This window comes from Podarcis vaucheri (genome assembly GCF_965113315.1).
Source record: "Podarcis vaucheri genome assembly, chromosome: 1".
Taxonomy (NCBI): Eukaryota; Metazoa; Chordata; class Lepidosauria; order Squamata; family Lacertidae; genus Podarcis; species Podarcis vaucheri.
The window spans coordinates 47,734,374-47,761,927 of NC_138759.1; the positions used below are offsets into that span (position 1 = coordinate 47,734,374).

Consider the following 27,554-nt stretch of genomic DNA (forward strand, 5'->3'; position numbering starts at 1 on the left):
GAAATAATAATATAGCATGAATATGCATGAGAAAGAATGGGAAATGGAGAAAGATCTAAGCTGAGGAAGGACTTGTGTCTAAATATCACTGTGGTTGAGGAGTGGGGAAGACAGATAAAGAGAGGATGTGGTTCAAAATGAATGGCTCAGATTTTTCAAATAGCACATGTATCTCATGCTTTGCCTTTTGCTTTTAACAGAAATTTCATTAGAAAACAAACTGCTACTAGACATATATCTTTCTACACAGAAGGCAGTCAGACATTTTGGTCACCAGTGTAGTGAAATCAGCATCAGATCACACTGAACTTTATTTATTGTGCTAGGAATGCTCTCCTACTTTGCGCTGAACCTAATATGCAGAATAAGCACATTTAAATGCCTAAACAACAGGTATTGCATAGCATAAGGCTCTCTTGACTGAATGTAGGGGGTGCTGCTCAGGTATGGTGTGTGTGTGTGTGAGAGAGAGAGAGAGAGAGAGAAAGAAAGAGAGAGAGAGAGAGAAATATGAATATATGTGTATTCTGTGTTTATGTGTAGCCTGTGAGAAAGATACACTTGGTGAAAGAAAGAAAGAAAGAAAGAAAGAAAGAAAGAAAGAAAGAAAGAAAGAGTGGGGAGTTTGAATGGTATTGTCTATGAGAAAGGGAGAGAGATGTACTTTGGTAAAGAGAGGAGAAATGGGAGTGTGAAAAAATCAGTACTGTATGAACTCTACAATCAGGACCAGCATGAGGTTGACCCGGGGGTGCTGTAGGGACAAGTGGCAGCAAGTGCATTATGCCACTCCCATGGCAGCCATTTTGAGTTATGCCCTGCCCTAACAACAGCAGTTTTGTGACTGGCACCCACAACATTCTCTCAGGATTTGAAATGTGTTCCTGGTCCAAAAAGGTTGACTCCTCTTGTTCTAAGTGGTCCTTCCTTTGTTTCCCCTCAGCTCCATCTTCCTCTCTACCCTTTATTGTCCCACTTGTCTATAAATTTAGATTGTACGCTCCTTGGGGCACTGTTATTTTGCAATGTGCTGTGCACTGGATCAACATACATAATGATAACTTGTCCATCTAAGAACCAGTAGCGCAATGTCTGACAGAAAATCCCCACATTGCCTTTTTGTACCAGAAGGTGGACAGGAATGTTTTCCCCACCACACTAAGAATTCATGATTAGAGATATATCCATCTACTGCCAAGAAAAAAGCTTAATGTGCATTTAAAGTGGAAAGAAGAATTTTATGAATATAGGTATTATGAAATATTTTTAACACAAAAATATCATCACTACTTAGACTATCCTTCCTCATCCTTAGGTCCCCAGATGTTATTGAACCAGATGTCTCAGCATTGGCCATACTGTTTGGGGATGATGGGACTTGGAGTCCAACAACAGACAGAGATCAAGTATTGGAGAAGACTGCCGCAGATCATCATTATGATGCTAAGTAGGTCCAAATCAGATTGAACTTGTTTTAGTTTACACTTAAAGTAGTACTTTGTCTCCTTTTACTACTTTTTTTTAGCTAGTTCCCCTGTGCTCCCATTTCTCAGAGCACTGAGAACAATTCTGAGAAATCAGCCATATTATTTCCATACCTAGCTGAGTTATCAGTTTCAATCCATCCTCACTTATTGCCACATTGTGAGAGACGTTCAAATGCCATTACATTGAGCAAAAAGCCATTCACCTCCAAGCCAAAGTGTTGTAGGCTGATTTGTCCCTTTCTCTACAAAGGGGACTTATTTGCGACTTAGTTGTCCAGGAATGAACAAATAACCCTAACAGGGTCTTTTTCTTCCTACAAGCGCAGGGAGATGTCTCGAATTCTCCCATCAGCTTGGTTTACTCTGTGTGACTAAATCGTGAGACAGACAAAATGGGAGGAAGTATGCAGAAAGTGCAACCACACAACAAAGACAAGACTTCTTTCCCAATCCAGTATCACCTCTTCAAATACGGTGTTTTTACAGAATGTGTGCATAAAGCAGGCCAGCACAACCTGTGATACAACCAACTTGGATGCAGCCCACTGGCCGCGTGCAAGAGATAGTGAGGGGTTCAGAAAACCATCCACGTTTGCTGCCTTCCTGGAACTGCAAAGCAACAACAGACAGACTGCCAAACACTTGGCAGGCCACCCTATAAGCTTGGGCTACACAAGCTGTGCTGCAGGCCTGGCATAACATTTCGATCCTATCGCCCAAGAACCAGGGCCAACATTTTTTACTTGTGCAAAATGCAAAGCAACTCTACTGAAATCATATCCCTCACAGGAAGCTTAGAGTCTGGCTTTATGGACCAAATCCTGAGCTGGCAGTCAGTAGCTTTGCCCCTTTCTATGCAGCTGAGGACCCTAAAATATATTTTTGGACGGATATTACTGACAGTGAGTGATGAAGCTAAAAAGCACTTTTAAAACCATTATTTAAAAAGTGGATGATAATATGTCTACTATCTCATCGTGGTAAAACTGAATTCTTCCTCCCATCCTTAGGGAACTTTCAATTATTATTTTACTGGACCCGAATGGTTGTATGAAAGGGGACATGTGGCAGGATCAGTGAGAGCTCTTTCTGTGGCTAGGGAGTAAAGGTATTTTGGACCACCCTTTCTTCTTGCTCTGATTCCCCTTTGCCTACTTTAATCTGCATTTCCACTCAAGGATGCGTACTATTCTCTCAGGCGGAGAAAAAACCTCTTCAGGTTTCGCAAAGGATTCCAGATCTGAGACGTTACTGTCAAGTCAGCAATAGCCGTTATCCATGGCTAGGGAGAATTAACGCCAGGGCTACCAAGATATGCAGAAGGTGGATATTTTTGCCTGTACACATGCAGGAGGAGCAGCAGCAGCAGCAGCAAGAGGAGATATGAGTGTGAGAAAGTGCCTGCATTACGAATACGGATCTCAACCAAATCTTTATCAAGATTTCTCTTAGGGCCCTTACATTAAATGACACCCATAGTCGGTCCCCCCAACCATCTCTGCCTAAGTTGGCATCCTGTATACAGCAAGTTGTGCTCCTTTGAAATCAAACGAGAAACAGAGAATTATCTGGATTGAACTCAGTGCCATTACAAAGCTGTACAAGTAGAAAAGTGTTGATGTAAACTATGAAAAGAGGAACCTCCGGGTGGGCCAGGCTCTCCCTCGTGGTTTCCTTCGCCTTCCCTGTGCTCCCTTCCGTCTCTTTCTTTTCCCATCTCGTTTGCACTCCCAGCCGTACACACACACACAGACACGCACACACACAGTGACCCATTTGCCCCCAAATGATATTTCCGCCGTGGAGGAGGTTGAGTGAGTGCAGCTGTCCTTCGGAGATGCCAGCGACCGCTTGCTGAGACGATGCTGTCAAGAAGATTGCATCAAGCCTGTGAGGCGCTTGCCTGCCAGCGACTTCCCCTGGAGGAACAAACAAAAGGGAGAGGGAGGGAAGAAAGCCAAGGATGTGAATATATCCCAGTTACTCGGGAAAACAGGCCAGATTGCTCAGTGATTGGGAGGTCAGCACAGTGACCAGACAGGAAAGGAAGGAGAAGGAAAGGCAGTGATAGTTCAGCAGCCTCCTTCATCAACAGAGGTCCCACCAGATGTTTTGAACCACAACTCCCGTCCGCCCCACCTAGCAAGGCCATGGTGACCTCATGTTTGGGACTACATCTCCCATCGGTTCCAGGCAGATGGTCATGCTGGCTGGGCCTGATAGAAGCTGTAGATCAGGATGGCACCAGATGGGCTGTATGGGGGTCGGGAGGACACCTTTCTTATGCTGTGGCTCTTTCAGGTGATTAAAAACCCCAGGTGCCAAATTTGCTAATTCAGCACACTTCAAATAGCTGCAAGGACGGCTGGAGAGCTGGTCGCTGAGCACATCCCAGCTGGTAGAGCAGGCTAGGTAAGTATAGTTAATCCCACCACATCTTTTCCCTGCCAAAGGGTCCTACTTGGCTGCAAAATAAGCCTCCTGTTTAATCCTGGCTTTGTTGTGCTTGTGCGGCAAAGAGTCCTGCCATACACTTACAAATACATTAGAACTGTTCTCAGCTTTGCCCAGATGCTCAGGGCAATCTGGTTGTGCCTGTATGTATGTCTGTGAGTGTGTTTTTGCATCGTTTGAAATGGCAAGTGTATAATGTTTCACAAAAAATCCAAGGCTATTTTGCTGAGCAGCGCCATATTGATCTAATTGGTGGCTGCTTAAGCAACAAGCACAAAGATGTTTATAGTTAACCTTTATTGGTGACTGTTAGTCCTTCCCTTGGTTGAGAAAAGATACTCTTTCCAACCTACTGATGTTGAAATTCCTCTTTTCTCTGAATTCCTTGATTCAATAAGCTTATAGTGTGTCCGTGCCCAATTTATATTACATTTGCATCCCAATCCTGCATACATAGATACTGGCCAAGCCCTAACTGGAAGGTAAACTAAGCACTTTCATACCAATCTGAACGGCAGTTGCAAGTACCTCACATGTTCAAAATTGATGAACAGTTGACATTTGGAATTACATGATAGATGCAACTTTAAAGTTGCATGATCGTGTAATTCCACAATGAGTACCTACCTGGGCATCCACATGATAAAATTCCAGAGTTATCTCAAGGCATTCTTCCCAGAGCGACTATTCTGAGGTTGTAATGCAAATTATGGCCGTTTCTTTTATATATATTTTTAGCTCTGTTTGTTTATGCAGCCAGTGGTGCATGCAAAATAACAGAATGTGTGCCAACAGGATGCAACAGATTTCTCAGAATACTGTAGGTAATGTTCACCATGATCAGAAAAATCCATAACATGTTTTATCATTCATTTCTGTACTTTAACTCATAGTCTTCTTTTCTTCATTTGCTAGCAATCACTAGATCTAGTTGCGAACTGAATGTGGAAGTTCTGCCCGCAGCGATCTGTGTGGATCAACGTACTGTTGTTTGGAGGGCACACAAAATTTCCCCTCCTCCTGAACTTCTTGCACCCATTTGAAGCTGAGAAAGGCTTTTCATGGGCCTAGCCAAGGGAAGGCAGGGAGGGGGGCATCTGCCCCTCCCAATCAAGTAAATAAATAAAAATAACTGACTAATCACGTCTCAGATAGCTCAGTTCTGCCCCCCCCCCCAATATAAATCCTAGCTACTCCCATGTGGCTTTTGCCTCTCTAACAGAACAATTAGATGTGCGCCGCCTCAGAAATAAATCCCAATGTGTTCAATAGAGTTCACTCACAGGTAAATAGATAGAGGATTGCAACTAAAGCTTCTTGGGAACTATCAAAAAGAGGGAGGAGGCACCCATGATTTCAACTCTGCCACTATTTATAAATTTCCTTTATCCAGACACCTCTGGTTGGTTACCCATCTAAATGAGGAGTAGATTCTGTGATGTCCTCCAGAGGTTGTTGGATTATAACTTCCATCATCCATGGTGCTTTGGTGTTGCAATCCAGCAGCATCTACAGGGCATTCATTGGCTATTCCTAATCTAAATGAATCTGTCTGGGTTATAACAAACAAACAAACAAACAAACAAACAAACAAACAAACAAACAAACACCTAATCTGTCTGCATGTAGGAGCACTCAATGGCTGAGGCCTCCCTGATGTTGCCCATGCCCTGTCTGATAAAATTGTCTTTAGACACCTGGAATGGGCATCCTCTCCTGACCATGATTCCAGTACCATTGTTCTTTTCAGGGTCCTGAAGGAAGCTGAAGGTAGGTCTGCCAGGGCTGACTTTATCCCTAGAGAGTCTCTGGCTCCTGGCTTTGGATTTCATCAAAGGGCAGCAAATTATAAGCTATTTTATTATTGTTGTGTTTTTGCTCCCAGGGAGAGGCACCTGTATAATTTTCTGCCCCAGGTGTCAAAATATTTAGGCCTTCAGTACTATCCGCCTTGACTTTTGAGGCAAGTGGATCCAATTGCCACTCTGCCTCTGGTAGGAATATTTTGGGGGCTTTCTCTGAGGACAAGATGAGCAACCGACTTGCCCGTCCTTCCCAGGAGCTAGATTGCAGGGTTTAAAAAGCACAATTGTGTGGTGCCTCTAATCACAAGGGGAATGCTATTCCTGAAACCTCCAGGTATTCATAGAAATGGGTACTCACAGAAGAGGCAGAAATGAGAAGAGGAACAATCTCATTTATTAGTTAACTTCTCAAACACTGAACTGTCTCAACGGTGCTTAGCACAGCATCAAAGTTAAACTGAAGGTCAAAGGTAGAGCAGAAGTGTCTTCTGTAATACGTAGACTAATTTAGCCCCTTTTGGAACATTAACTTCAGCATCTCCCTGCTTCCTCTCATTTCTAAGCAGCTGCAGCAGCAGGGTGGTAACATTGAGCTCAACTGTGTTGGCAAGATGTGGGGGATTTGCTTCCCCATATGACTACAGGCCTCAATGAAGGAAGCTTTCAAAGAGTTGTTACATGACTATTGGCAGCCTCAGTCTTTGTGTGTCAGGCAGGATGCTGGACTTTGAAATCCTGGAATAGGGACTTGACTTTCTGAAAGCGGCTGTGAGCTATGTGCCTCCCTCCTTGCCCCAAGTTTTATTTTATTTTATTTTTTTAAATTATATCCTGTTTTTAAAAAAATATCTAGGTCTCAAAATGGCTCTCAAATATGCACCACACAGAATAAAAAATCTTAAATTAAAACCCCAGAAATTTAAAATGACTGAACAGATTTAATTTCTTGTGATCAGCTGTCTCGTCCACAGTCTCACGCACTGGTAGTGTCTATCCATTGGGTCTTATATTTGGCGAGGGGAATCAGAGTGTCATCCTATAATACATCAAACTCCAGTTGCCAACATGAATTACTCAGCCCTCCGTGGTCCTGCTGAAAGGAAGCATGGTATATCCACTAAAAGGAACCAGTGACAGGCCCAAACTCTTTAGAGGACCTAAACTCGTGCACACAGGCACGAGTGGACAGCGTACTACCATGAAGGCAAGCTCCACATCCATGAACATCCATAATTTGATAAATGCCTATCATGTCACCATGAGCATGTGTGAAATTAAGATTTCCGCCCCTCTGGCATGCATAGATTTATACTTGTTTTCACTGAATTGCATTTGCCATTTTACCACCCACTGACTCAGTTTGGAGAGGTCCTTTTGGAGCTCTTCACAATAGATATTAATTTTCATGATTCAAGTTAAATAGCACAGGTCTCATGACCAATCCTTGTGGGGGATTCCACTTTCTACATCCCCTGCACTGTCCATTTATTCCTGCTCTCTGCTTCCTGCTACTTAACCAATTCTGATCCACAAGAGGAACTCTTCCAACACTGCTATTCTTCAATACCCTGGGAAATGGCTGTGAGGGGCATGATGACCCTTAACATCTCCTCAGGCAGGAGGCCACATAGCAACTTGCACTGACAGCACACGATGTCTCCTGTACTTCAACCAGTGCTACAGAGAGCAAAAGCTCTTATGCTAATAACTCCCCCTCCCTGATTGATCAACTCTCCTCACACTGAATATTAGATTCCTCACAGATACCCAGAAGGCACCCAGCCTCTTGATAGACTGTAAACTTTTCCCACAATGACAATACAGGGAAATAAAGAGGCTGTGTTTCTGGGGGCTTATACCTACAACTAAAATATTCCTTAATTCAGGCCATGTGGTGCATTGGGCCTCTCAGAATCTGCACTGACAACAAATCCTAAAAAACACATTTCTTATTGAACCAGGATTTTTCATAGGACACCCCCAAAATCTCCATGTGTTTTCAATGCAAAATTCTTTTAAAGATCTTAAGGACCATATCCTTTTATAAACAGCCTTTTATTAGCATTTGCTGGGGGAGAAATGATACACACTATAAACATAAGAAGGGTAACATAAATTAGGAAAAGAAACAAAGTTAAATGCTCAAGTAAGTTTTGTTTTTTTTTTAAAAAAAAGCAACAGTAAAGAAAAGTAATGTCAAGAGAACATAAAATCTACACAGATACATTCACATGAAAAGAGATCAAAAGAAGAATCGATTTAGCATGCATATAACAAATAATGGGTAACAACATAAAAATGAAGCCTTATATAGATTCTCTTTCTTAAAAAGTCAAAAGCATATGTCTTGAATACTATTTCCAGGGAAATTACACATTTACCTAGATGAAGAATCACAATCTGGATGTACAAATGTCAACTCACTAAGTACAGGCATGTCACACTTACACTACTGGCGCCCGGAGATTACACAGTAACTATCTGACTGCCTGATCCTTTCATTTCCAGCTGCATCTAACTGCTCTTGCTATAAGAAGGTAAAGTTTCTGATGGTGTACATGCACAGTCACTATGGCAATGACTGTATGTCAGGAATGGCTAACCTGCGGCCCTCCACATTTTGAATGAAAACTGCCCCCAGCCAGCAAGACCAATGGCTGTCAAGAGATGATAGGAGCATAACTCCAACATCTGGAGTGCCACAGATTAGCCACCCCTGCTACCTGGAGTGCTGCCTACCAAGCATGCAGACACACCTGTCCCCTCTGCCATTGAAAAACAGCTTCTTTGTGTGTCCTCCCTTAAGAGCAGCTCTTCATATTAGTATTACAGGTGTACTTGCAGGCATGATGGAGAACATCCAACTTACTTGTGCCATGTAAACACTGTTTTGATGCCTCTGCTACAAGAGACTAAAACTGTGCCAGCTTCACGTCTTCTCGCTCTACGTGGGGCTGCCCTTGAGACTGACCCAGAAACTCCAGTGGGTGCAGAATGCTGAGGTGAGACTCCTTACGAGGTCTTCGCTGCGAGATCACATTCACCCGGTGCTATACCAGCTGCACTGGCTCCCGGTGGAGTACAGGATCAGGTTTAAGGTGCTGGTTTTAAACTTTAAAGCCCTATACAGCCTAGGGCCCTCGTACCTACGGGACTGCCTCTCCTGGTATGCCCCACAGAGAAACTTACGGTCTTCAAATAAAAACATCTTGAAGGTCCCAGGCCACAGAGAAGTTAGGCTAGCCTCAACTAGAGCCAGGGCTTTTTCGGCTGTGGCTCCGATCTGGTGGAACACTCTGTCACAAGAGACCAGGGCCCTGCGGGACTTGACATCTTTCCGCAGGGCCTGCAAGACAGAGCTGTTCCACACGCCTTTGGCCAGGGCACAGCCTGACTCCCTCCCTCGGCAATCTTCGCGGAGCTCTGGCCCAATGGTTGCCAGTGGCTTGAATTAATTAATTTTATAATGAATGATTTTAGAATGTTGTTTATGCTGTACTTTGGTACTGTTTTATTGTTGTTAGCTGCCCTGAGCCTGGCTTCGGCTGGGGAGAGCGGGATATAAATAAAATTTACTATTATTATTATTATTATTATTATTCCCCCCTTTCTTGTAGTGTCCTACACATTGTGCTTATCTAGAGGGGTTACGAAGATCAGGGCACAGAGAGACACACAGCAGCGCTGTCGCAACATCCAAGTACACCTCAACTCCTAACTTTTGCATGCAAGACCTCAGTGAAACATTAAGTCTGTTGCAGTAAGGGATGGATGAACCTATCAGTTTGGGTTTTCCCTCAGTTTCTCATTTCCCCAATCTTCAGCTCACCACCTTCCTGCATCACTTTGCAAATGTTTCTGTCAGTGTTTTAGTGTGTATTTTTCCTAATATAACAGTTTTGAATGCAGTTTTCCTCCTGAATTGAAGGACTGTGGAGCAGGGGCACTGGCTCCTAGGGACCGGGCCCTTCTGGCCTCCCCCTATATTTTGGGGAGAGCAGCCAGGGCCCGCCAATCACCAAATGTGGCATGCCTGCAGCAGCCGGCTTCTTCCTTCTCCTTCTCCTGCCGCAGAGGGGAAGGAGGGTTGAAGCTGCTGATGGTGCCAAGAGGAGTCAGAGGAGGAGCCGCCAGCCATTGAGTCATGTGGCCACTGCATTTGGCTCCGCCCCTGGCTCCTCCCAAAGTCCTGAAGTCATGCGCATGACATCACATGTGCAATGTCAGCTTTCCCCCACTGCCCTGGCAAGTTTGGGGATACATTTCCCAGCACCTCCTGCCATGACCTAGAAGGTGGGAAAGCAGAGAAAGACAGAAAAAGGACTGCAGCCTGACAGCAGCTCTGTGGGGCCTGGGGAAGCCCCAGTGGGGACTTGGAGACGAATAAGAGTCAGTCTAGTGACTTGGAAACAGGTAGCCCTGGGATTGTTGCTAGGCAAGGTAGTTCTGTGGGAAAGACCCTGAGAAGAAGGCCAAACACAGTCTTGAAACTGTGCAGGCCTCCTGTTGGCCGGTAAATGTAGAAGCCTGCGCTGTTGTACTTTGGGCCCAGATCTTTTGTGACACCCCAAGGAAGCTGCAGTTTCCCGTTTCCCCAGCTCCCGCCCCACCACCCCAATTAAATGAACTGCTGTGTGTTAACTGCATGTCAGGTGTGATTGCTCAAACTCACCAGGGTCAGTAAAGAGAATATTAATACTAAAGAGCCTTCAGCACTTTCCTCCAGTCCTGATTATATGCACCCACTACTGATTTGAAAATCCATCACCCTGCATATATAAAATAACAGAAAAACTGAAAGACACCATTTAGTACATTCCTTTTTGCATTCAAAGCAATCGAGTGTACATGAGTCTGTTTCATGCCGTTTGGGAAGCTTTCCTAGTGAGCAAACATTCAAAGCCTTTCTTAGGAGCCAGCAATGGTTCTTAAACAAGATAGAGCTATTTAGTTTTAAATGCCCTTCAGCCATGGTGAGGCGCTGGCAGTGGTTCATTAGAAAAGAAAAGCTAATCCTTGCAAAATGTGTTTTGGCTGTAGGAGGCATTTGTCCCTTCAACATGCAGGATCAGAGAGAGAAAGTAAGAAACCTCACATATTCTGTGTAGGAGAGACAAGAGTCTGGGCAGTATCCCAGTCCAGAGTGACTGACATCTGAACTAAGGACTCGGGCACCATTTCCTGGGGTCCTCAGCACATGGGATGCCGAAACAGCTTCTCAGAGAAGCCTCCAGTGGGATTTCCCCAGTGTAGGATACAGAAGTATAAAGGTAGGCCTTTATGCTTACACTGCCATCACGGGTCAACCAAAGGGCAATTATCAAGGAGGAAAGAGATGGCCTATCTTAGTCTTGGTAAAAAAAAAGGTCAGGAGGGGAGATGAGAGTGGTGCAAAAAATTATGCATGGTACAGAGAACATGGCTAGGGAGTCCCGTCCCCCCGCCCCCGTAATACTATAACATGAGGTCATCCAATTAACCTGTATGCTAGAAGATTCAGGATAGACAATAGGATAAACTACACGTCCTGTTCAAGGGCTTCCTGTAGGCTTTCGTTGGCCACTGTGGGCAGTGGGATTCTGGACTAGATAGGTCTTTGTTCTGATTTAGCGTCTATGTTTTTGCATAGTCACTATAGTACCAACAGAGCTTAGAAAAAAAATACTCTTTTCTTCTGTGCAAGCATGAAAAGCAGTTTGGTTTCTGGAACCCATTTCTGAATCTGCTTCTTTGCTGTGGTGGAAATCGAAGATGCATTAAAAGCTAGCTGAAGAAAGAAAAGGCAAGAATCCAAAGGGTCACCTGCCTGAACCACGGACGTTCCACACTAAAGAACAGTTCAGAGGACTTCTATTAAGAGAAAGACAGCCAAGCTCAAATCTCATGGAACAGATTCACTGTGGCCATTTCTACTTGTTTCTTTTGCACACTGTTATCCACTGAAGCTGAGATTTGAAGGGGAAGACAGACATATATTTTCTCCGTCAAGTGTAGGAACAACTTCAGGGTATGTGTGATTTTTCAGCAGGAAAGCAGAAGTCACATTCTTCCCATACCAACTTTTCCCTTCAAATGGATGTGCGGGAGAGCAACTATTTTTTTTTTTTAAAGGAACAACATATATCGTGCAGTTCTGTTCTCAGTAGAAGTACAAAGGGAGGGAATCTAAACAATTAAAGGAGAAGCAAAAGCAAGTAGGGAGCCTTATCCATTATTCTACATCTGGAATGGAAACCTTGTTAGACAGCCATCATGGCTGATGGTTAGGGAAGATGTAGACCAGCAACATCTGGGGGGCCACAGCTTCCTCCTCCCTGATTCACATGGTGGCATATGCAATGAGAAAGCAATGAGGGCTAAGCTGGAACTGCTTGCCTTATTCATGCTTCCAAAAGTGTATTGAAAGGTGTTTTCCATAGTTTGGTGTGTTCTTCTCAGGACTATTTCTTCGTTGTCTTCACTGCCGTCAGCTTCATTTGCCCCAAGCTGCCATTTACAGTGGTGCCCCGCAAGATGAATGCCTCACAAGACGGAAAACTCGCTAGACGAAAGGGTTTTACGTTTTGGAGGTGCTTCGCAAGACGAATCTCCTATGGGCTTGCTTTGCAAGACAAAAATGTCTTGTGAGTTCCTGTGGTTTTTCCCCCCTCCCCCCCTTTTTCTAAGCCGCTAAGCTGCTTATCAGCTGATCCGATAAGCTGATAAGCCGCTAAAAGCCGCTAATAGCGCTAATCCGTCAATGGGCTTGCTTCACAAGACGAAAAAACCGCTAGACGAAGAGAATCACAGAACGGATTCTTTTCGTCTTGCGAGGCACCACTGTAATGAGATTGGCCTTGGGGACCCCCTTGAGGTTAGCACTGATTTTGTGATGCCTAAGGACATCCTGGGTAGGTGCAAACAAGGCCACATACTGTACATCTCCACAGCCAACAGGCTGAGCAGCCATGTGGGCCAATGAGGGAGAGGATCGTGAAGGCAAGTTAGAAGAAGGCAGAAGCCCACTAGGGCACCAAAGAGGACCAAAGGAGTACAAATGTTTTTAGTTATCGTTCAGCTGCATCATCTCTGCTAATTTCAAGGGTAATCTGGCAATGAAAGAACACAGCTGTAACTGTAATGGCTATCAAATCAGAAAATTATTTCCCCCTATTTAGCTCACAGCTAAATATTTTTCCTGTACGGAGAGTAATGACTTACAAGATGTTTCTTCAATGGCTTTGGGTGGTTGATTACTAGCAAGGACACACGTCACTTGCTTGCAAGGGGACTGGGAAGTGAGGCAGCTAGGATGCAGATAGCGGAGATAAAATTCCTCTGAGTATCTCTGCAACTGGCTGGTGGGTTTTCAAGGCCTGCCATTTGCTTTTGGGAAACGGAAGCTGGTTTAAAGGCTTGCTCTAGCTGTCTGGGTGCTTGTCTACTTCCTCCACAGTCAGATGGTGTATTTGTAAATAAACACATAGTTCAGAAGTCGACAAACACCTCCAGCATTCTCTCCCTTCTAAAGAATACGATACTACAGCAGCTATCCCTGGAACTTTCTACTGTTTGGGGAAATGGGAAACAGTATGTGTAGCCTAAATTGAAAACAGATGTGGGGTTGCTGTTAAGTCCTCTGTGATTCATAATGTGGCGAGGACTTCTCCATAGAATAATATCCAGGCAGTGAAATTGTGTAACAGCAATAGGAACTTGGCACAGGTTCCGACTTTGCTCCCCCCCCCCATTCATGCATTCATACCTGAGTATGAAGCCCATGTGGTCAGAAAAGTTAAAAGGAAATTAGTGGTTGCTGGTATGAATGAAAGAAGATTCAGACTTGACCTCAAGATCCACCTCTGCTAGTGTCTTCCACTTAGGTGACTGAAAAGAGAAGACTTAGTAGCCTCTAGCTTAGATGCCTTTGGAAGGGGATTACATGGAGGATAAGTTTGTCGTTGGCTACTAGTCATGATGGCTATATGCTACATCCAGGATCAGAGGCAAGCATGAGTATCTGTTTCTGGGGAATGACAGCAGGAGAAGGCTATCGTGCTCAGAAGCTTGTGGTTGGTCACAGAATGTCGGACAAGGTAGGCCTTTGGTTGAATCCTGCAGGGCTCTTCTTATGGTTCTCATGAATGGTTGAGGAAATGTTATACATTCTATTCTACAGCCAGGTTCAAAGAGCAGCTTAAGCTCACACTTTTGCTAGACTGGGTTTATTTTGTCCTCTTCTTTTTCTTTGAATTGCCAACCACTAAAGGCACATCACAAATTACTTTTGAAGCTCTCTTCCATTTCAAAAGCAATTTGCCATGTGCTGCTGCATGAGGAAAAAGTACTCTTTAATGAAATACTATCAGGCTCATGGAACTAGTCTCACGCATCTTTGCATAGGATAGCTGACATTATTCAATCAAAGCTGACCGTTAGATCAAGAGAACTGTAATGGATTTTTGGGCCTGAGTTCAGAATCTGCATACACTTTTATGAATTAAAATTGTAAGTTGTCCATTATTGGGCAACTGGTTTGAAACAAGTTCATTAAACATCTCTTAAACCTATAGCCTTGTGGGGAGCATTCTGCTTATGTCAGACTGGGGTACCTTCACTGGCCGAAATCTGCATGTCATGAAATTCTACCTTTTTATTGTACAGGAGTAAACTACACAGGAGTTGTTATAAAATTTAATAAAATAATTTCTGAAAGAAAAGAAAATGCTGAAGAGAAGGTGGGGAAAAGAAAGAAAAGCAAAAGCAAAATGAACTTACCACGCTGCGAGTGAACTTTTCTAGAGAAGTTCTACGACCTTGCTCATTCTCGGGCTTTAGAAGGGGAAAAAAAAGTTAGGAAGGAAAAACTACTGAAAAAGAAAAGAAAAAGAAAAAAAGAATCCCTTCAGCTTAAATTTTGATCTAAAAACATTAGCAAAAGAAAAGAAGAAAGATAAAACATCTCAAAACATGGCAGCTACAATTTGCAAGAGCAAAGCAACTAACTTTTGTATTGTAATATTCTGGTAGCTTCTCCCATTGGGAAGTATCCTGTGCTCTGTGCTTAAAATGCGGATCTAGTCCAATCTTACATAGCTCAAGAGAAAGATACATAATGCTGCACTCTGCATCTGTCTTTTCAATAATTCAATCAATCAATCCCTGATTGATTCAGGATAGAGCCTAAACTTTCCCAATCAGCACACGGTGGTCTCCTACCATTCAGGATAGGCTAATTGGTTTTATAAAATGAACCAATATGGTACTAAAAACAATCATTGACCCTACCCAACATGAAGGAGCCACCCATGGAAACACACTTGCTCTCCTCACCCTGCATGTTGGATGTCTTTTAATTTGAATGCTGATGCATTGTCTTACAGAACCATGAACCACTCGTGACTGGATCAGGGCCAATATCATTCAAGACTGACCTACTTATAGCTTTATTATCATAGCACAGTCTAAAAACCACTGTGCTATAGCCATTGTATATGTTGCGTTGTATATATTATGCTGTTGTGTAGCTCTACACACAGGTGAGACGCAACATATACAATGGCTATAGCACAGTGGTTTTTAGACTGTGCTATGAGGAACCCTAGGGTTCCTTGTAGGTTTATCAGGAATCTCTTAAGTGAGAAGGACAGTAATGGTAGGCAAGTTTCCATAATAAATAGGACTGTCCACCACCAATTTATTTTATCCTAAAATATGCAGATGTAAGGGAGCAAGGATGAGACCAGGGCCAACCCTGCCAATAGGCAGCAAAAGTGGGGGGTAGCGGATGGAGATCAGAAGCAAGATGTTGGGAGACATAGCTGTCTGTCACTTGGCTTGCCCTGCTGCCCTCAGGTGTGTTGGGTTGATGTCATCCCATTGCCAGTGTTGGTAGAAAGTCTCAGCCACCACGATTGGCCAGCTTCTGTACATGGTTTTGGGAGTGGGGGGAGGCACCAGGATGAGACTATGATGTGGTGGTGGTTGAAAAAACTAATTATCTGCTAGAGCATATAAATAATATAATTTCATTATAACAAGAAAGCCACCAACATTTTGGGTATGTTGCTGTTCTCCAAAGTGACGTGATTCATTTGGCATAGGACAAATCCTAGGAACTATGGAAGAAGAGGCAATTTTGCTAGCAAGCCTGCCATTTTGTTGAATAAAGGGATTAAATGGTGAGGGGGGGGGAACCATCAGCACATCATGGGGGGGGGACTACCTTACCTCCAGTTCACTTGTGGTTGGGAAGTAACAGAGACATGGGATTATGAATGTGTTTGGTGGTTTTATTAAATCTGCACTTTCTTTTAAAATGAAGGGTCAAGAAATCAGAGAAAAACAGCAGACCTGCCACCCTTCTAAGCAAAGGAAGAAAGGGAAATCCTTTCTAGCAAAAGGGCACTTTTGCTGAAGGGAGTTAGGAACATTGGGAAGTTACCTAAAGAGCAGGGCTTTGCATAATGGTACTAAACACTCTGGGGGACACAGGTTGCGCTGTGGGTAAAACCTCAGCGCCTAGGATTTGCCGATCGCATGGTCGGCGGTTCGAATTCCCGCGGCGGGGTGAGCTCCCGTCATTCAGTCCCAGCTCCTGCCCACCTAGCAATTCGAAAGCACAATTAAGTGCAAGTAGATAAATAGGTACCGCTTTCTAGCGGGAAGGTAAACGGCGTTCCGTGTGCTGCTCTGGTGCCAGTTCGCCGGAGCAGCTTCATCACGCTGGCCATGTGACTTGGAAGTGTCTGCGGACAGCGCTGGCTCCCGGCCTCTAGAGTGAGATGACCCTAGAGTCTGTCAAGACTGGCCCGTACGGGCAGGGGTACCTTTACCTTACTAAACACTCTGCTTTGCAAGTGAATGTTTCTGTAACTGAAAACTTCCTGTCAGTTGGTGCTGCATGGGGGTGTGGAAGGGAGAAGAGTGATGGCAAAGGGTCAAGTTCTTTGGAGAACTCTCTTCATTCTTTTAGCACAACCAATTCTACTCCTCCGGAATACAAAAGATAAAATCAGCGCTTGTGACTTACAGATCAGATCTACGAGCAGATGGAAGAGAAGTGAAAGCGGGTGATAAAAGATCGCTTCAAGAATCTGCCTAGAATAGGGATGAAGAAGCTCTGGCCCTCCAGATGGTGGCTGGGGCTGATGGGTTCAATACTAGTCTGTAGGAGCAGGCAAGGGAGAATCTGGTGAACCCTTTATGTCAGGGATGGGAAACCTTTGGCCCTCCAGACGTTGTTGGACTATAACTCCCAACATCCCTGACCTTTGGCCATACTGACTGAGGAAGACAGGAGCTGGAATCCAATGACATCTCAAAAGGTCACAGGTTTGCCATGCCTGGAGTGCAGGGATTAATCAGATACTAGGCATTAACATGCAGCCAGCCATACAAACAGGAAGAAACACATCTTTCGGGTCAAAACATATCATAAGAAGCAAGGAGAAAAAATGGGAACTGCTGTCAACACCAGCAAAACTTATGAGCACAAGAAAAAATTAAGATGCTTCAGTATAAAGGTTTCTTAGGGTTGTGCTACACAGGAAGCAGCCTGACCATTTAAGTGGAGTATCATTTGTATATGCTGGGGGTTGTGTCTGCTGCTATGCAGATGCTCCACCCCTGAACTAAGGCCTTTCCTTCAACTTCTTTTCATCTGGTTCTGGTAGTTTTCCATGTACATCAAAATAGAATCTTAATGACAAAATTTCTGGCGCTTGAGATTAAATGCTCAATTAAAGAATGCATTGAGATGACCTTTGCATTGGTAGTTTAGCACAGCAATTATTAGCAAAGATGTCTGTAAATAAAATATTTTAGGCCTCGATGGTGAGGAATTGAACTCTTAACCTTTTCTGAATGGTCTTCAAATTGCCTTGCATTCAGCATCAAAGAGTAGAGCAAGACTTTTTTTAAAAAGAAAAGCTTATTCTTTGCAAGTGGGGCCTCTAGGTATCCGTAATTAAGAAAAGCTGAGGTTTGGGATCAGAGAATCTTAAAATATACAGATTTTCTTCCAAGGCTTTCTGAAGTGTCTTGCTTTGGGAGACTAAAGGCGTTCCATATCCTATTTTAACACTTGTTGCAAAACACCGGTTCAGAAAGACCCTGCATCTGAAAGCAGGGTCCTGAAATTGCAGCCCATGGCCTTGTGGATGATGTGCACAGCTCAAGTTGCGCAATGATGCTTATCTGGGCCCTGATGAACCGAAGGGATGTCTCTTGGCCTTCTTATTTGGGCCAACATAGCACAGTGGAGAGGGGCTATCAGTCAGTGATAGAGCACATGCTTTGAATTAAGAAGGAAACAGGTTCAGTCCTTGGCATCTCCAGGAAGGCCTTGGAAAGACTCCTGCCTGAATCTCTGGAGAACTGCTGCCCCTCAGTGAGGATAACACTGAGTTGGATGGCCTGACTGCGCATTAGGCAGCTAAGTATAGATTTTGGGAAATGAATAGAATTGCATTAAACCACAGCTGGTTCTAGATCCCTGAATGGGTTGCACTCAATGGTGTTTAATAGGAGATGGTGAAACAGGAGATTTCCAAAATAAGGAGGGAGCTTATTTTGGCTAATTCCCTCTTCTCCCTGCAGCATCTTGTGCCACCTCCCAGGCTTGTTCCAAAGCGTCCCCCAAACAGGGATGTGGGTTTTCTGGGAAAGTTGTCTAGAAAACTTTCCTATGCAGATTAAGGTAATTTGCATCAGAAAATGTTCATTGGGAAATGTTCAGGTTGCAACAGAATACTATATGATGCCCCAGAGAGCTATTTAATGTAGTTGGTTTATTTTACAGACATTTAGTAAACAAAGTTAAAAACCTGCCTAATGTTTATTTGCACTTTGCATTAATCCATTGTTATGAATGAATGTATAAAATTGATTTTTTTGCAAAACCAAAAACCCCTCTGCTCCTAACCATCTGGAGAAGATTTTTTGAGGGGTGGGGGCGTGCACAGTCTGCAGGGGGAGAGGGAAGTGGTGAAAATTGTTTTCCTTCCTGTTGTGCTGACCGAAGCCTCTGCTGCGTCAAATAACCTTCCATCAGTTCAAGGGGGAACAGCAATGAATACAACCTATTATATGCCTTTTCTTGTGCTGAAAGAGATTGAGATCAAATCAGTTCAGAGCTGATGTACTGAGGCAGCAAAGGGTGTGTGTTCTGACATTTCCAGTTCAAACTGAGACACAGAATTATTAGCTGGCATTAGGCAAACAGTGGGTTTCCTCACCAGTACCTCCTCTTTCCATCTGAAGCATGGGAACAATAATTCTGGCCTACCTTACCGGGTTCTTGTGAGGATGGCTGAAATATTGCACATCAAGCATTCTGAAAATGGACAGGTACTATAGACGTAAGCCTTGCTTAGGCATTATGCCTGAACAGGAAATGCCAATACAAGTAAGGGGCATTCAGGCAGGGCAATTCCCCAATGTCCTGCCCTACCCCAACCTTCCTAAACTGAGCAGGAAAGTCTGGAAGGGGTTTCCAGGCATGCTAGACTAAATATGTTTTTAGATGCCTTCCTGCAATCAGGAAGTCCCTCTGCTATCAGAGTGCTTGTTCATGAATAGGACTCCGAGTGCATTGTGGGAAGGTTGTGGGCGGAGTAAGTGGAGCTGATGCATGTGGGGGCCTTAGGGGTGGGGTGAACATGCAAGCTCCCACACCTCCCTGCTCATGTTGACATTCCCTGCTAAGGCAACACGCCTGAGCGAGGCTATTCTGAGGACACAATCCTAAACACACTTGCTAGAACATAGGGGAACGTAAATTCCACATAAATATGCATAGCATCGCACTGCAAGTATGACAAATAGATTGACACAGATCAAAAAAGGAAGTGTGCATTTTGTTATCAACAGTATTCCTGCCTAAAGAAGTATGCTCAGATGATAACTTGTGGGTGACTAGATCTTTGTTGCTTGCTTGAATCCACTGAAAAGTGAACATCCTGGGGACAGTTTCATAAACCCTGATGAATTTAATTGGAGTGTTCTGTGTGTCCCTCTCTTAAAGCAGGGCAAATAATTACAAACCTAACCATTCTGTCTGCGGCAGCATATTAACATTTCCACTCATTAAGTTCTGTAAATGCAGAATTCAGCACATACAAATATGCAGGGGCTTGCTTATGCAGTTTTCAAACATGCAAAAACAAAAAAAGGGGTTGTGGGGGGGAGGGCAGTTGCCACAAGAGAACAAATCAACCCATTGTTGTAGCAAAGAGTTGGGCATAGCTATGTAAAGTAAAAATGCTTTGATAAGGAAAGCGCTCATTCCAGTTAGCTGCAAGGGGATGAGAAAATGTAGGTCCATAGGTTTACCGTATCTGCATTCTTCCCCCCCCCCCCCCCGGCTTTGCTTTAGCCACACGACCTGATTGCTCCTACTCCAACCCCCAAATAGCTAGTTCTTTGAATACAAGACCTAGTGCCAGGATGTGTCATTCCTGCAGGGGATTTCACATCCAAGTCATTTTGCTGCAGAGCAGCAAATGCCCCTTCCCAGGTTAAGGTGCACAGGACTCCAGAGGCTGGCCAAGTTATTTTGGTGCCTGATGCAGAAAACCTCACAACTCCCCTCTCCTACTACGTGGCATTAAAACACAACAATAAAAGCTATTTTATTTATCCGTTTGCTGCCTTTTCAGGACAACCAAATTCAACTGCTGGAGGCAGCCACCCCATTCAGCTTAATGATAGACTGCATATGCACCATATATTTGAAGTACATGACTCCCCCCCAAGCCGAATCTTGGGAACTGTAGTTTCTTAGCAGTGCTGAGAATTGTAATTCTGTACTTGAGACGCCAGGAGTTGAAGACTGGGAAAAACATCACCTAGCAGAAGGAGGAACAGCTGGATACCACCCTGGGGTAAACATTTTGAATACTTTAAAGAATTCTTGTATGTACAATTGACAGACGGATAGTTGGAAGTCCTTTTTATTTATTTTTCATTTTTCTCTTCTTCCTGATCTTCCTTTTTTATTCTTGTATTGCTTTCTCATTCCTGTATTACTTCTATCTTTGTTACTTTTCCTTTTTTGCTTTGCCCTTGCTTCTGTATTGTTTTGTTCTAGTTGTTGCTGTTGTTATTCTCTGGGCCAATGAGGGGATTTGATGCAGGTGAAGGTGATGGCTGGCTGATGAAGGACCTTGTGTGAGAGGCAGGGAAGCTCTTCCAGAGTGGAAGGGGAAGAGAAAGGGGAGCTCCCAGGTGAGAAATGGGAGGGCCCATCTCTTTCTTTGTGAGACAAGGGTTAAAGATCTACCCATGAGAGAGGACTTTGTATTTTTCTTTTCTTCATCTGCTTTTTGTTTAGATTAGTTTGTTTTTTATTGTAATGTCTTATGAAAACTCTTAGCACAATCTTTTTTATATATAAAAAGAACTGTAGTTCTGTGAGAATGAACTACAGTTCCCAGGATTGTTTGGGGAAAGCCATGTGCTTTAAATGTATGGTGTGGATGCAGCCTTAGACTTAGGTTACAACAGCAATGAAACCCCCCATGGGGCTAACCTAAAACCCATCAGAGCAAATTTAGCTGATACTAACAAACAGTCACAGAGCCTAGGGCTTGCCGATCAGAAGGTCAGAAGTTCGAATCCCCGCAGCGGGGTGAGCTCCCATTGCTCGGTCCCGGCTCCTGCCAACCTAGCAGTTTGAAAGCACGTCAAAGTGCAAGTAGATAAATAGGTACCGCTTCAGCAGGAAGGTAAATGTTGTTTCCGTGCACTGCCAGAAGCGGCTTAGTCATGCTGACCACATGACCCGGAAGCTGTACACTGGCTCCCTCGGCCAATAAAGCAAGATGAGCGCCGCAACCCCAGAGTCGGCCACGACTGGACCTAAAGCTCAGGGGTCCTTTTACCTTTACCAAACATTCAAATTTAGATAGAGGGATGAAAAATGATATGATCAATGGTTGTTATCATGGGACAATGAAATAGTGTTATATTACCATGAAGTTTGAAATAAGAGGCAATGACTATAGTTCTTTGCCTGCTGATGGATTAAAACAAGAGGTACACTTTACTCTCACTCTTAAAAATATACATTAATCAGTGGTGTCCAAACATTTTTCAAAGAGGGCCAGATTTGATGAAATGAAGGGCCGTGAGGGCCGACCAAAGGGCCAACCAAAAGTTGTTGAGCTTTTTAGGATTGATTTTTTTAGGATTGAAGTTTTTGAGCTTTTTTAGAGTTGGAGCTGGAGTTCTTGTTGACCGGTGGGCTGGATTAGGCCCCCGAAATGGACTTTTGACATGCCTGCATTAGCTGTTTCCCTCATCAACCCTTAGGGAGCAGTAGGCAGGCATTGCCCTAACAGCTGTGAGGCAGCTCAGTTAATGCTGCCTCCCAGTGTCGCATCCAACCATCTTCCCAGTCAGTCAGGACTCCGAGATGGGGTTGTGCCCCTGTGCCTTTCAGCTGAAGCACACTTTGCATCAACACGTCCTTATAGCTTTCCTTTGGGATGCTTTGCTTTTCAGAGCTCACTTTGTTTCCAAAGCTGTTTTGGGCTCTTGTTTTTTTAAGTGACTAAACACTTTTTGCTGTCCTTCTGCAACAGCGAAGCTTATATACCCTTTCTAGTTTTGAAATTGAAACAGAACTCCAGCAAAGCTTACATCCTCCTGAAACAACCTCTTACAATCCCATTAATTATTTCAGTTTCTTTAAAAAAACAAAGCAAGCAAGCAAACCAACCAACCAACCAACCAACCAACCAACCAACCGACCGTACTTCAGTTACTTGATCCCCTGAAAGCACTTGGGTACAAAACCCTACATCTGAAAAAAGAAAAAGGAAACCACTACAGGTGATTGATCACCCAGCACCCACAGTTCAGTTATTTAAAAAGGCTACCCCTTCTGGGACCAGACTACTAGAGGAATCTGTGGCACCAGTTGAAGATCCAGACTAGGACTACATGTATACCTTAAATAAAATCTGATGCTTTGCACTATCTGACAAGATTCCAACAGAAGCAGCAGAACGATGCTCATAGGTAGTCACTTTGCACCCTGAAGCATACACTAAAAGGAAGGTGTACTTTAAAGAAGGCCTCTTGAAACAGTAACCCATCAAGCCCACAGTCCATGTGTGGCAGCAACCCACCAGTCTGAAGAGAAAAAAGAAAACCACACAAAGCAAATAGGACCTTACCACAGTACCTGCATTTCCCCATTTCAACTTATGCCACTAAAACCTGCCTGAAGTCAATAAGAACCTCTTATTTGGTCTGTTGCCTCTATACAGCATTCGCAATGGCAGACAGCACAGAAAATATGGTTCTGGAAAATACCTGGCACACTCTTGAAGCTAAGTGAAGGCTGCTTCAGAGTACAACAGTTTTCGCCCAATTGTTCCAACACATTCGATCCAATCTAGTTGTCTCCACAGTGCATGAGGGGCCACCGCCACACTAACAGAAGTGCGAAGGCTTTGCTCAGTAACTCCAGCTGTGCCTCTGAGCTCCTGAACACAGAAGGGACTGCTGGATTGTGGGAAATCCATTCTAATCATTGAGGGCACATTGGAGCTGCAGTGGAGGCTAACTTTAATTTGGCAGCATATGGAAGCCACAGCAGGATGGAGACAGCAAAGAGCAAAGCAATAGGAAATGGCAGTAAACCCAAGCTGCAGAAGCTGGGAAAACTCTGCACAAAGTGTCTTGAAGGTCAAAGGCGAATGAGAGAAGTGGGGAATTCTCTCATATGTCTATCCAACATGGTTCTAGGTGGAGGAGCTTCTGAAAGACGTTTAAACACAGCCACAAATGGAGATAAAACTACCTCTGTTCCCCACCATTCTTCCTTGCCTGGATAATCAGGTGATTATCAGCGCAACAAGAAACCCTTTATTATTTTGACCTGGATGGAAAACATATTGCTGATAATGGGCATGCAGATGCCAAAAAGGCAGAAAGGAATGGAAAGGTGTGCCGCTTTTGAGGAGTTCCCAGTCTTACTGTAATTAGTTTAAAATTAAATGGAAAAAAGTGGGAGGGGAGAAACCACATACAGGAAAGTGCAGGTAAAACAGGAGGGGAGGGGAGCTGATAAGAAATCATGACGAAGTCTCCATGCAAGGCATCCCTTACGAGAATCTACAAGGCTTGACATAATACACTAAATGGAAGAGGGTTTGTGCTACTTTTCCCAGTCATTAGTTACTGCCATGGTTATGAAAAATAAAGATATTCATAGGTAATGTTACACAAGATCACATATTTGTCCTGAAGGTTGTTTAAAATGGGATTTTAATGCCTTATGTTTAGTTTGAGAGATCCTTGTGGAGGAGCTGTAACTCCACAGTGGATCCCATGCTAGGTCCCAGGGTCAAGCTCTCACATCTCCAGTTAAAGGTCCTTAGGGTCAAACTACACATTACACCTTCTCCTTAGCATGCAGCTGTGTCTCCAGGTGTCCTCCCCTTACTTAATTGCAGGTGTGCCCCTCCGCTGGATTGATATTAGAACTGCAACGGGTGGGGAGGGGAGGCAATGAGAACTTAGTGCCAGTGGGAACTTTTGAACTAATCCCCATAGCTGTGTTGCTCCTAGGGAGGGATGAGCTGAACAGCAACATCAGGGTCCTCCATGGCTGCAAATAAGAAAAAACAGAGATGTAGCTGTGCATTGTGCATCAAGTGTATTTTGTCATTTGACCCTGAGGTAGAAGAGTTGAGAAAGGAGGATCGGGCAGACGGCCAGTGTCCGCCATTGATGTACGAGCCTAGGAAACTGCCTTATACCAAGTCTGACCATTGGTCCATAGAGCTCAGCATTGTCCACAGAGACTGACAACACACCTCTCTAGGATTTCAGAAAGGGGGTCTTTCCCAGTCCCACCAGGGATTGAACCCTGACCCTTTGGCAATCAAGCCATTTGCCCCTTCCCAATGACCAGGCTCAGAACCAGGCAGCTTCTAGTTCACATGATCCTCGCAGAGGATGCTCAGAGCAGGTCTTCCTCACATTGACTGCTGTTTATAGGGATGCCAAACATGGAGCTTCAAGGAGAAAGGAAGAGAGAAGTGCTTTCAGTCAGCAAGAAGCCCCCCCCCAATAACTTAATTTCCATGTTCACACAGCAGCAAGCAGCAGGCAGGAGTCAAGAAGTGCTCAGAGATGCAAGCATGTCCTTCCCGACAGATACCTTCTTCTTTGCCAGCAACAAGTCTTGGTAAGCGTTAGAACGGAGGAAACGTGCATAGCTGTCGCTCTTCATCAGCTTGTAAATGTGCTCCTGTGGGAAGGGAAGAAACAATGGGCTGAGATTTGTTACCTAGTCAACATTTCCTGGGCACCTAGAAAAGAGAAACACCAAAGAGGCTTCCTGGATACGAAGTAGGCATTTATGAATACTATACAATATTTATTATTTGCGCATTTATCTAAAACATTTCCATCTCATCTTTCAGTCAGCAGACACTCAAAGCATCCTATCAGAAGCCAGATAGAACTCATTTCAGGAACAGACTTGATCACCCAAAATATAGATGATTAACACAGCTACTGGTACACAGATGTTCTCTACTGGTGAAGATGGGGCCATTGAGAACACTTTGAATCTTCTAGACTTGTATCTGCCATTGGAGCATGTTTATAGTACAAACATTATTGCTGTAGTCCAGCTAGAGTAGCCTTCCCCAACCTGATGCCCTCCAAATGTCATTGGACTCCAAGTCCCACCAGTCCCAACCAGCATGGCAAAAGATCTGTAGTTCAACAATACCTGGATGGTGCTTGGTTGGGGAAGGCTGAGGTAGAGTGAATGATCCTGGTACAGAAGCACCTCTGCACACATAACGTGCAAGGTTCCCCTCGAATTGTATCCAGGGGTATTTGCATAAGCTAATGCATATGTATGCATATTCATGGCTCTGGCTGTGAATATGGTTCTAACCCTAACCCCAACCCCCCTCTTCAAACATATACACAGTTCTCCTTTCCTATTCCATCCACCCCTATTCCATCAAGCTATTGCACATATTTACAAGTTCCTGTCGCCAGTCAATACCACCTGCACTTGATATCTGTCACAGAGTGAGCCAGGCAGCAAATCACACAGGTCAAAGTTGGTGTTAAGACTTTATTAGCAAAAATAACAATCTTCACCGACTTGGCTGAGTGTCAGGCCTACTGAGCACACCAGCTCCTTCCTTGTAGGTCTTACTCCATGAAACCAGTTGCCAAGACTAAAGGTTCCTACCTCCCCAAGCCATCTACTGTATATCTCCTCCTCTCCAGGGCCTTTCCCAAGCAATCGGATACTACTTCTGTGTGCAGCCTGCCTTTGCTCCGCACTTTTCATGCCGCTTGTGGTTCTGGGAGTCAGGGAGGGAGGGAGCTTGTCGCAGCAAGAGAGGGAGATGCCTGTGACCCTTCACCAGCCTGACTCATCTCTGCCTCTTGCCCTTTCCCACCCCACTTGCTTCTACCTGATTCTGGAGCACTGGTGGAGGAAAGGGGGGCAGGGGGAGCGTACCGCCCCCGGCACCATCGGGGAGGGGGGGGTACCATCGCGGCCACCCTCCCGGACACGTGCCATGCATCCCCCCACCACCCGGGCAGCACGCCCCTGCAGGTGGCACACCACACCCCCAGGACTCACACCATGCCCCTGGGACGCGCGCCACACCCCTGCGGATGGTGTGCCACACCCCTGGGATGTGCACCAGCCATGCCCCTGCCTGCTCTCCGCCCCCCGTGTCGCAGCGTGCAGCTTTGCCACTGTTCTGGACTTCTCTTTGCCACAGATTCTCCCAGTGCCTTAGTTTTCCCAGAGTGCCTCTTTGTTGTCACATAAGTCTTCTACATCCGCATTGCACTGCTCAAAAAGCAGCAGCAGCAGAACAAAACAAACCACAAAACACCAAGCCAACTGATGAACAGTTATTTTTGCAGATAACCAAATATGACTCGTCTCTAAGAGCTGCCTATCTTGGGACTGGTAAACCACTGCAACTCTATTATTTTCACTGGCAGGCAGCAGGGCTTTTTTTTCCAGCCGGAACTCAGTTCTGGCACCTCTCAGGTGGGCACCATTGCCACTTTAAGAGAACAAGGGAGGCGTTCACGGCGAGTTCTGGTACCTCTCTTTCTAGAAAAATAGCACCAGTAGGCAGTAATGGTTTAAAATTATTCCCAAGCTTGGAATGTTAATGAAGAAAATGCTGAAGGAAGAAATAAGCAAAAGTCTCTTCTCTGACTGCAAAGTTTTGCAAGCTCCCCTTTCCAGATGAAGGGCTGGCCCAAGAATGGCAGAACTCATTTTCATCCTTTGTGCAACTTCTGCTGGGGATGCTGCACTCGCCTTTGCAACCTGTAGAGAGTGCCCTCCAGCTGTCGCTGCTTCAGCGTCGCTCTCGCTGTCATACCTGAGAGAGCAGCCGTCTGCAAGGGCTCTGGCTTGAATTATAGCTTCAGCAATAGTTAAGCCGTCCTTATGCAGGCAGTGGATAGAAACTCTTAGGGTAACAGATTATATTGATTAAAGTCTGCACCCCTATGGAGATGCCAATAATATCTGCTGATGCTACAGGACTGCTAAAATGTGTGTGCAGCCCATAAAGAAAAGATGCAATTAGTCCTTGGCATTGAACAACAGATTGCAAGGGCAGGGGAGTTGGCAAAGCGTTGATTGTGTGAAATATGTGAAGCCAGTTTAAGTCTTCTCTCCCACTGTCCCCCTGGACCTGTCCCAGGGCACCTACTATTACTCACAGTTAATTACATCATCATTTTGAAAGACCCAAGTAATGACTTGAACCCTAGCACCTGGATAGAGCAGTTTCCAATAACAGCA

At 44.5% G+C, this 27,554-nt stretch overlaps 1 protein-coding gene across 7 annotated transcripts in view; it reads right to left on the reverse strand.

Moving 5' to 3' along the window:
- Positions 1–293: 293 nt before the first annotated feature.
- Positions 294–27,554, reverse strand: part of RGS6 (regulator of G protein signaling 6) — a 205,396-nt gene continuing 178,135 nt past the window's right edge. For 3 of the 7 annotated variants that reach the window (XM_082225572.1, XM_082225576.1, XM_082225575.1), the window contains 3 exons: positions 24,903–24,992; positions 14,504–14,557; positions 11,047–11,596 (listed from right to left, as the gene is read on the reverse strand). In XM_082225572.1, the coding sequence (XP_082081698.1) occupies positions 11,510–11,596; positions 14,504–14,557; positions 24,903–24,992 (231 nt within the window). In that variant the 3' untranslated portion in view covers positions 11,047–11,509. Of the gene's footprint in view, positions 3,407–11,046; positions 11,597–14,503; positions 14,558–24,902; positions 24,993–27,554 lie in introns of those variants that run through there. The other 4 variants (XR_014220486.1, XM_082225573.1, XR_014220485.1 and 1 more) reach the window with 2 other exon arrangements.